This window comes from Elaeis guineensis, chromosome 2, assembly GCF_000442705.2.
Source record: "Elaeis guineensis isolate ETL-2024a chromosome 2, EG11, whole genome shotgun sequence".
Lineage (NCBI taxonomy): Eukaryota > Viridiplantae > Streptophyta > Magnoliopsida > Arecales > Arecaceae > Elaeis > Elaeis guineensis.
In genome coordinates, this window is record NC_025994.2 from 5706228 (window position 1) to 5717610 (window position 11383).

At 36.0% G+C, this 11383-nt stretch overlaps 1 protein-coding gene across 1 annotated transcript in view; it reads left to right on the top strand.

Annotated features, from left to right (window-relative positions):
* The window catches only part of LOC105033202 (uncharacterized), a 32877-nt gene extending 21798 nt beyond the window's left edge, over window positions 1-11079 (top strand). Inside the window, exons 8-18 of the mRNA XM_010907891.4 lie at window positions 1070-1114; window positions 1249-1328; window positions 2333-2397; window positions 2486-2552; window positions 2699-2812; window positions 8624-8697; window positions 9618-9715; window positions 9921-9980; window positions 10079-10147; window positions 10232-10285; window positions 10773-11079. Coding sequence (XP_010906193.1) covers window positions 1070-1114; window positions 1249-1328; window positions 2333-2397; window positions 2486-2552; window positions 2699-2812; window positions 8624-8697; window positions 9618-9715; window positions 9921-9980; window positions 10079-10147; window positions 10232-10285; window positions 10773-10823 — 777 coding nt within the window. The 3' untranslated portion in view covers window positions 10824-11079. The remainder of the gene's footprint in view (window positions 1-1069; window positions 1115-1248; window positions 1329-2332; window positions 2398-2485; window positions 2553-2698; window positions 2813-8623; window positions 8698-9617; window positions 9716-9920; window positions 9981-10078; window positions 10148-10231; window positions 10286-10772) is intronic.
* Window positions 11080-11383: the final 304 nt, after the last annotated feature.

Below are 11383 nucleotides of genomic sequence, written 5' to 3' on the forward strand. Positions count from 1 at the left end.
CTATCTGGTGACACTGAGTCACAGAGGCCCTGCGGCCCTTCGGGGACTTTGGTGGGCCACCACCGACCTCTGGCAGTGCCGTCCGCTCTTTCCCTCCCCTCCTCTCTCTCACTCTCCCTCTCTTTCCCTGTCCCTCCTCCAGTGTTCTGATTTACCTGGCCGAACTGCCCCAGTTTGCTGCTGGTATGGCTCGGAATATCCTGAACCTCTTGGTTTGGGACGGTTCGGCAAACGTTGAAAAATAATAAGGTTTGGAATGTCTCAAGCACATGGTTTTTTTATTTATCACATCAGCCTTGGTCATAGTATCATGCTGTGGTGACAAGGCTGCTCCCTTGAAAGTAGCATTTGTTTGACATACCACATGTATTCTATGCCTTGTCTGGTTCTTTTACTTTCATTTAAGTATTCATAACCTTAAAGATAATGACAAAAAATTACAGTTGGTACTTGTGAAGAGCATGTGACAACAATTCTTGCCTTGGTATTCGAATATAGATCTGCAATATCCAGTTGTATTTAATTAATTTTAGAATTTTTTGAATATTTTTATATTAAGGGCATATCGTTGTAGCTGACAAGTTTTTTTGACTAAATTATTGGCATGCCGTCGTTCAGTGCATGTAATTTTTCAGATGATTTTGGCTCCTGTTTTAGTGTATCATCTGGGAATGTGCTTTATTTACATTCTTAGCTCTCTAAAGCAAGGTCTGCCATATTGAGTCCTACCACCTTGTACTGACCATATTGTATTGTACCAATAAGGTAGTGAGGTTCGGTTCGGTATATGAACTGAACTGGTCCATATGGTCTGAACCAAGCAAAACGACACTGCATCATCTGCTGTCAACCCATCCAGTACCATTTGGCATGAGGATTTTGTTTGATCTATTTTAAATTTTTATTGGAATTTGAGCTTCATATATTTTGTTAGTTACTCTTATCTCTATTAGGACTGCTGGTTGTTTGTTTTTCAAAAAGAACACTATATGCATGTTTTCTTCGGAGAATTCAACTCATGTCTAAATACTTCTTATGCCTTTGTCTTGTCCTCTCTTGTTTATGTCAGGTAAGATGTATCATAAGGAACATAGTCAGAGACTGGGCAGCAGAGGTACTTATCTTTTAGTGGCTTTAGTATGACATGTACTACAAAGTTGGATGGTTCCTTTTATTTCCCACAAACTTTCCTCTAATCGCAAAACGATTTTTTCTTTTTCTAATTTTTTGTTTCTTATTATTCCATAGGGTCAAAAGGAGCGTGACCAATGTTATAAGCCTATCCTTGCAGAGCTTAATCGCCTATTTCCAGATCGATCTAAGGAAAGGTACTCTATTTCCATTAGCAGCCACTGTTAATTTTGGAGAACTATTACCTTATCTGTTAGATTTATTCTGTAAAATGAAATTTCAATAAAATAAAAAATATGGATTCATTGCTACAAATATGGATTATTGAAAAAATAAGACTTGAAGACTTTCGAATTCGAAGGAATTTCGATCCCTCGATTTTATCATAGGTAAATGTATGGAATAGATAAAATCATAAGAAAACTAAGAAGGCATGGAATGTTATGGCAAACCAAATTTTAGAGAATACAGAGCTTCACAATATCAAAAAATTTTTAAGTTTCGAAACTGGAAAATACATACATTATCCCGTAATTAGTATGAGAGAGAATTTTACAAGGAAGAAAGTAGATGAAATATAATGATGTTTTCTTGAAATAGAGGTGATGCCATAGATAAATTGATACTTTAACATCTTCATCGAATCATACCTCTGACCAACTTTCTCATGACTTCCTAGTTGTTTAGGCATAACATTTGGCAGCATGTAGAGTTCCTTGCAGTTATTTTATTATCCTCTACATTTTTTTTCCACCTGATTGTCGAAGATCCTATTGATCTTATGTTGAAACACTCTGCCATGCAAGGTCTGTCGCCCTAACCCTTACTGTCCCATGCCAACCATCTCAGGCCATACTGGTAAGGTACCGAGTATGGCACCAAGGTTTTATCTGGTATATGAGCTGAGCCAGTCCTACGGGTTCGAACCAAGTGGAACTGCCCCATACTTTGTGGTATGGTTCAGGCAGTACTATAGTTGGAAGTGAGAAAAAAGTGTTGAGACCAAGTCTCGGTACAGGTTATGTACAATGCCTTATTGAACTAGTAAAATACCAATATGATTCCCAATACCGGTCTTGCAGACCGTGTTACCATGTATGTTATATGAATGGAGCAGCTATACTTATCATATAAATTAGGAACAATGCCTTGCTGTCATTAATTAGTGGTTATTTTAACCTATATTTTTTAACTTTTGTAGGCCTCCTTGTTGTTTGGTTCCTGGTGCTGGACTTGGAAGGCTAGCGTTGGAAATTTCATGTCTTGGTATGCAGAAAATTCTACAGCAGAAATTAATAACTACTTTTCTTACTTAGTTGCTTGGTAGTTACCACTCGTTGCCTTCATTGAACAGGTTTCATAAGCCAAGGAAATGAATTCTCATATTATATGATGATCTGCTCAAATTTTATCCTCAACCAGTAAGTCGGTTATTAGGATTGCTTTCGAGTTGTTTCATCTTATTAACCTTCTAGACAATCAGAAGATCAGAATCAAATATCATGTAATTCTTTATTCTTCATGCTTATGCAATCCCGTTAAGTCAAATTCTTTGCTCTTTTATCAGTACTCAGGTGGTTAATGAATGGACGATTTATCCTTGGATCCATAGCAATTGTAATTCTCTTTCAGACAATGACCAACTTCGGCCTGTTTCATTTCCCGATATTCATCCAGCAAGGTATTTGGTGCTTACCCTATATTAAGTTCTCTTATAATGGTGTGACTGTTAATCTAATTTTTTTTCTATGCGTAATTTTTACTTATTTATCTTTTTTAAGAATCTTTGAAGAACATGATAATTGTTAGTATGTTTTAGCCACATTTTCTAGTCAAGAACCCCCTATCATTCATCCCATACTTGATGTTGCTTTTATCACTCTACGAATCTGAAGAAAATTGATGCCATTTGATGGGCTAATGGTGCTTCAAAAAAGTAGGTGAAAGTAAAGTATGGAAAGTTGTAATATGAAAGGCTCTACTAATTGGAATTTCAGACTACCTTCGTTATAAGTTGTAACCATAAACAACCAACCTTATTCCATTCATTCTGTCTTTATTATAGAAATTTTCAGACCTGTTTGTTTCCATCAAAAGCCAAGGCTTTATTCAATGCAAGTCTTTTGGATTTTTCCTCACCATATATCCTACCAGCACCTCATACCTTTTGCCTGATCCACTTTCAGAATTTATAACCCCCTATGCTTATGGCCCTTCATTGCCCAGTTGGTTATTCATCACTTTCTTCATTGTTGGTGTGCCCTGAAACTTTATTGCCAGCATCACCAGCCAGCTGTTCTTTCATTTTCTTTTGTCACAATAGACTCTTTTATTTATGTGACACTTAAACAAGTTCCAAAAGACGGATAATATTTGAAAAGCTGTTCTTTCATTTTCTTTTGTCTCAAAAGATTCTTTTATTCATGTGACACTTAAACAAGTTCCAAAAGGCTGATAACATTTGAAGCTTATTTACTATGTGTCATCAAATGGATGGACCATTACAAGGCCGAGTTGTCCATAGTTTAAATTAACTGTTATTTGTGTTGGACAGTGGAAAGTGGAAAATCCTGTCTGTAAGGGCACACTTGGCTTACAGGAGCCCATATTTGGAATTGATTTAGGGTGGTGATTCTACCCAGTAAATAACTGTTGGATGTACTCTGAAGGCTCAAAGCTGAAGTTTTACATAACCTTGTGGATGGTGGGTTCTTGATCCACTTCCTACCATATGATATTAAAGACCAACTCAAGAAAATACCATCGCAATACTTCCTCCACACTTTCCATGCTCCCAACTCTTTTCATCTTTTTCACGCTAATATCACGAACTCTCAAACATATTGAGGCCAATAATGCTGGGGTGCCCATCCAAAAGGTTGAAAACTTTAATAGTAAGCCATGAGTAGTTGGACAAAAACTGACTAATTGGATGCTTAATCTTTTAAATTAAATGGCATAGAACTGAATAAAGCTGGAAAGTGAAAAAGCCTAAATGTCGAGGAAATGTTTATCAATATAAATTAGCCCTTCAATGTTGTCAAAATGGAAAGGTTCTGCTTTATTCTATAAGAAATCAGATGTCATAACACTCCAAGTATTGTCCTAATTCTGGCTGTACAATTAAAGACCATGGTGTTAGATCTTTACCTTGAGTCCAAGGCATGAGGGTCTGATGCTTCTAATGGATCTTGAAGTTAACCCTGAGTCCAAGGTTTGAAAGTTCAACTATACTATACTGCCTTGATGCCTATCATCATGGAGGTATTGTTTGGTCCAATGAATCGTGAGTTGATACAGGGGGTGTACCATGTCTACTGTACTACTACATGAACAAATCAGCATTGATAACCCCAACTTGTTACATCATTGCATTAAGTTGTTACATACCTTTCGTCAAATATTGCCACAGGAAAAGTCTCACTTGCAAATTTGATATATATCATTTTACTGAACCACTAATTTATTGTACCCCCACCACCCCCCTCCCCCCAAACCCCCCCATGTCTGAAGATGGCAACCAAGAGCATCTACCATAGGGGATGAGTGGGTTCTTCAAGGGGAGGATTGCAAGAAAACAGAATACCGTTAGGAGAAGTTGGCTGCATTATCACATTCTTGAACATGCTTTCCCTACATCATGCTAAAACCATTCTTTACAACTCATAGTTCCCTGTGTGACATATTATAACACAATGACAAGAGAAAAGGCCTAGTGTTGTGCCATCCACTTTTGAGATTTTCACATTGATTATATAATGTTTAAATAATAACTACTCATGATTGCCAACTATTCTATATATAAGCTTTTCTTTAGATGGTAATCTGCAAATTTTAATGCAATAACAAGAAAAATGTCATGTGTTGTGCTATCCACTTTCGAGATTATCACATCGATTACATAATGATTAAGTAATAACTGATCATAATTGCAAACTATTCTTTCTGTAAGCTTTTATCTAGATGATAGTCTGCAAATTTATTACAGAAAGGATGAAGATTGTTTGGATTGCTGTGGCATTATGTTTGTCCTTCAAATTTACCATTGTCTAATTTCTGTGATACCCTTCAAATTAACCGATAATATGTGGCAAAACCTGCCATTTCATAATGCAATGAAAGAGAGGTGGTCATATTGTGCCCAAAAACAAGAGAGAAGGTTTATAAGAATTTAATAAACAACATGTTCAACATTGTCAAATATGAAGAGCACCTGTCATATGTCTCTAGTATATATTTATATGTATATGTGCTTGTATATAGTTGTGTCAAACAAAGATTGCCAAACTAGTATCGAGTGCCATATTGGTTGGCCATTGGTACAGTATGGTACTTATTTGGTACTGTACTGATACATGGTATGGGATGGTATATTGGTCATCTGACTAGTGTGACATTTTCTTTATTCTTTTTTCAAAATTTTCAGTCTTTTTCTTCACATATTATTTTGATGATTAGGGTTGTTTAATTTATAATTTTGACGTTATTGTAATGTCTTTGCTCATGGAATGGAATTGAAGTACAATTAAACCATTTATAAGTGAATATATGTACAATATATCAAATAGAGTGGATTTAATGGATTTAAATTACAAAATACATACCGACATCTAAAATTTTGTAGAGTATTGATGTCCCTCGCAAATATTGGGATCGCGATCATAGTCTAGGTTTGGGATATTACTCCAAACCTCCAAGAGGACTACCTCATATTTTTGCATTCCCTAATGTGTGCCTGCTGATGGCCATCCTAATACTGATCCCTGTCTGGTAATGGGCTAGCCATTTTTTTTCGTGACAACCAAATCTGACTTGTAAGTTGACTGGGGCTGTGGAGGATGGTACCCACTTGAATATGATGCTTGCGATGAAGGATATCCATGTGGGTCATTGTCTAGCTGTGTGGAATAGGCCTTGGTGTATGACTTGGATATAGATACATGCAGGAATTCTATTCCATGTGCGAGGTAATTTGCAGTAGTAGCATCATGTTCTGAACAACCTTGATGAATCTCCTATATGGAATGATATGCTTGCAGGCTTTACCAAGTTGTGCCTTGTGGTCTCTATCTTTGATGGCATGAATGAATCGAGACTCCTAGTGAATCTAAGGTCCTAGGCACCGAGTCATACTAATAGTGCCACAACTACAATACCTCCCTAGTCACCTGAAGCATCATTGCTAGAATTGTCATTTTCATTGGTACTACGGAATGATCTGGACAATTGGTTATCTAAGAGTTCCCTAGTCTCCAAGTAAACTGACTTGTTGTCTCTTTCTAATGGAACTGTAGCTCTCTTTTCTTTCCTTGTTGACCCGAGGAACTGCTTTTTTCTGGATGCTTCCATCTGCCTAGCTCTGTCATTGACTGCACCCATCACCTTGAGTAGATCGAGTATTGTGGTGGCTTTTTCTCAGATTGTCTCGGACATGAAGCCTTGTAATGATTGGCTTCTTTCTAACCTTTGAGACTACTTGTCTGGATGTGAGCATAGCATGTGTCATTTTGTCTGTTGTTCTGTATCTACCCTAGCTTCTGTTGCTATAAAATTGGCTGGTTGAAAAGGTGATTCTGGCTCATCTTGCTGTAGCTGTGGCTAATTGCACTCAAGCCAACTAATTTTTGGATCCTCTTAATCATATACAAAGTTATTGTGAAGTGGATTATCATATTTTAGCCCCACTTCCTCTTCAATACACTTTAATTCGAGGTGCAGATCGTAATGGATATACGCAAGATCATTCAAGTGCTTCTACATGAGAGGATCCTCTATTTGTTGTGGATAAGGGCAAACATAGACCAGTTGTGCTCACCGCTACTGGAGAAGACCATTTGAATTTTCTATATATTCATTGTTTGTATTATTAAAACCTTTAATTATTTTTATTTAAAATATAATACTTAATAAAAAATAATATTTAATTATTAAATATCCAAAAAATTAATTTTAATTTGGATCAACGTAGCACCTTATTAGTGGTGGTACATATATTTTTCTTAGCCCATGATATGTGTAAGTGATCACTTGTTTTCAAATTCATTTAAATTTGAGCCTAGATCTCTATGCACATGATCATGCCCAAATTTAGATAAATTACTACTGCATTGAGATGGAAAGGTATGCATTTCCCAAACATGCTACCAATTTGCAGAAAATTTTAGTATATTATTTTATTTATTGTTATTCTTTAATATGAATATATATATTTTTAATCTATAAATTTATAGATATATCAAAAAATTATTACTTTGGCTGTATTGTATAGATCATTTGTAGAGCTACGGTATATCATGAAATCATGCCAAAATTCAGAAATCTAGCATGATTTTTCCTCATCTTCTCCATTTTTTGCTGATTTTTGGCATGAAAAAGAAAAGGGAGAGGGGAGGGAAGGGGAGAAGGCCCTTCTACCTATTTTGTGGTTGTATCTAAGCTAAATCCACAAAAATTTGTCCTTTTCCTGATTTTTTTGGTTGAAAAAAATAAGGGAGGTGAGGTGGAGAAGGCACGGGAGTCCTTTGCCTCCCTCTCAATCATTTAAGGGGAAGGGAGGGCCAAACCGCCTTGAATCGAGCCAAAATGGGTCGTTCAACTCGGTTTGGGCCTGAACCACTGATTTAGTTGCTGTCCCAAGCCAAATGGTTGTACCATCCTCGTTTGGGGGCGGTATGTTTCAGTACACCTCAAGCCAAGTGGTTCAGGCAGTTCGGCATTACATGTTGTCAAATGTGCAGCTTCATTATGACTATTATAATTGGGGATCAAACCTTAAATATTACTGGTGCAAATGCCTGATGCATTATCTAAATTAATCTAGTTCATCATTGATGATATGCAACATCTGAAATGTCAAGCAAGTATAGAGTTTATGTTTTGGACTGTTTTCACTATGTTATCATGCATTGAGTGGTGGCAGATTGGTCATTTTTTGATAACAAGATAAATAGTTTGCTTTTGTTTATGGTTTAGAAGAAGCTAGATCATTTGAATCGATTCATGTGTTGGAAGTTAAGTTGATCATGGTTAACAATGTGATTCTTGATTTATACATCCCACAAATAAAACGTATGTTTTCTTATTGAAATCCATTTGTTTTATGGCTACTTGATGCATTGACAAAAGAATACTTAGAAACATTTCGTTTCGGGTTCTTAGGTATTTTAAATGTTTCATATTATCACTCAAGTCATTATGTTATTAATTGCCTAAGCACTCTCAGTTTGCAATACAATGTGATGTTTTGATGATTCATGTTAATTTTGTCATTATTTATAATGTAGGTAAAGTCTGACATCCATATTATTGCCAATCAGTATTAAAAAAATGGTGGGTAGAATTGTTATTGTGTTTGCCTATATATTTGATCTTTTATTATGTTCCTTTTATACATATGTTTGTATCCGATAACACACCTTACCTTTTTTAGTCCTTGCTGTTTGACATGTCTTATCCTCTCCTCTTGTTACTATTGCCCTTGAATCACCAACAGTGCAGGAATTACTGAAGGCTTTTCTATGTGTGGTGGTGACTTTGTTGAGGTCTACAATGATGAAAGTCAAGAAGGTATAATCGGAATAGATTTTAAGAAGACAATTCTATGAGTAGCTCTATGATCATGCTTAGAAAATCTTTCTTCTTTAAAAAATAGCTACACAACGAAAACTGAAACTTTGCTTTAGACCATGAAATTAGGACATCAGTAGTGTGTTGGGATTCTAGATTGAAGTTTAAGTAATCAAACATGCATTTCCAAAGCTACTGGTTGATTTAGACAGGTATAATGTTAGCTATACATAACCTTTCAGCAGGAATCTTGTAAGCATGGTTATCATACCAGTCCCATTCTGCTATACTGCCTTGTACATTATTGGCGCTCGGTGCATTGTCTCGTACCATACTGAATAGCACTGATATTATAATAGGATGGTACCACTACGGGATCAGTATTGAGATGGCGAACCTTGCTCATAAGTTTACTTTAAAGAGTTGGTGCAGCTTTATAATGAGGTTACCACAAGTTGTTAAAAAAGAGATGGGAAAAAAAGAAGGGTTGAAGAGTTGTCTCTTCTTTGGTTGCAACTCTTGCAAGGAATTCAATTGTCACTCTTCTTGTAATTTCACTGGGACTTGAAATTATGGACACAAGAAGTCATCTTATTAATCTCTGGAGGATTCACAAAGCTGACCCCATATGCATGGGTCCAACAAGGCATGCTCTGTCTCCCCACCTCACCCCAAAAAAAAAAAAGAAAAGAAAAAGAAAAAAAAAGAATCATCCAAAAGTTGCATCTTATGGCTTATGCTATATATTAAAAACTTGAAAGCTTGCAGCAATCTGTTTTCCTCCACTAAGAGTTGATAACTAGGTGTATCATTTCTGTAATTGCAATCCAGCAGGAGTTTTTCTTCAGTTCATGTACTTTAACACTATAATTGTGCTGAAATTCTTTCATATGATTACTGCACTCCATTTGTTCTTGCAGCTTTTTGGGATGCTGTTGTAACATGTTTTTTCCTGGATACGGCACATAACATTGCTGAATACATTGAAATAATATCAAAACTTCTCAAAAGTGGAGGAGTAAGTTTTCTTGAAACTGTTTAGAATAAACTTCTGCATTTAGTAACTTTTCAGAGATTCGTGGACCTTACCCATCTTTTTTCTCAAATCATTTGTAAGCAAATGCAAATTTTTAACCAATAGTTTTTGTGCCTCATTTCTCTGTAAGTAATAAGTATTGTCTTCTAAAGGTATGAATGATTCATACTTCTTGTTATGCTAACAGGTCTGGATAAATTTGGGTCCTCTACTTTATCACTTTGCAGACTCATACTCACCTGATGATGTATGTGTATATGATTTCAAGTGCAGATATGATATATAATGGGTTGTTTTTTTTTTAATTAATGAGCTAGCTGTAACTTGTTCTCCTCTGACATCCAGGAGATGTCCATTGAACTCAGTTTGGAAGATGTGAAGAAAGTCGCTTTCCATTATGGATTTGAAATGGAGGTAGCTACAACTAATTTTTAACTTCATGGCTTTTAGATAAGTTCAGTGATTCATGTTTCCATGTATTTGTTCCATGAACGACAGATAGAGAGAATCATTGAGACAACTTACACTGCAAATCCTCGATCAATGATGCAAGTAAGCCTGTTATCGTTTTGGTTTATTTTCACATTTTTGTGCTCCTTGATAAATGGTAACTGCAGATCTGTATTCATCAATATCCATTTGACATATTACGATTATCTTAATCTGCAGCACACCTATATTTTGATCAACACTGAATTGAGGAAAATGTTAAGAACTATAACACATCTTCATATTTGATGATCATATATAATCAAAGCCAAGCCTCCTTATTCTGCCAAATCACATATCCTGAGCTGGTACCTATACAACCTGTTTTTGATTATGAAATTCTACGTGGCCCTTAAGCTAGACTGTATGGCTGACAGGAATACCCTGCACTTAAACTCCCATCAGGATGCCAAGTACACATGCATAGATCGAAGTGCTCTAATTTCTGAGAACACTTATATTTTTATGTTATTGAAGTAGAAGTTTAGACCAGGTATTTTACGACGCTATTGTAAGGTGCAGACATCTCATTGTTGCTTCTGACTTGCAGAATCGATACTTTGCAGCCTTTTGGACAATGAAGAAGAAACCGGTGACATGAAGTTATTGTTCTTGCGAGCTATATGGGTGCCATTAGCATTCTTCATTTAAGCAATTTACCAGATAAAAGTGCTAGCTTTCATTGTGCTACTCTAAACGTAGATTCTATTTACAGCCTTAGGAAATGAAGGGGCAGAAAGGACTGATGATGGGATGGTCGGATACATGAAAAACTGTACTTGTTTGGTCACATGGAATGCTTTAACTTGGTACTTAAACTTGAAATAATACGAGCTATAAAGTATATTTGGAGACAATTCATTTGATTAAAACCCATGGTTGGATTTATTCAGATATCAGGTCTTTTCATGTATTTGATCATCATTAACCACTACAAGTCCATACGGCTGCAGTGAAATAGGTCAATTGATGTTGCATGATGAAATGGCACCCCAAAATGCAAAAAAATGTATGCGAGGACTTGATAGGAACTAATTTGGGAAGAAAATTTGAGTTGCTTGTTCCAGTCAGCAATTTTTCTCTGCTATGTAGGATGTCAAACCGATGACACTTCTAGTTTGTTTGGGTTTCAGGTTTATATACATGACTCAAAACTCATAT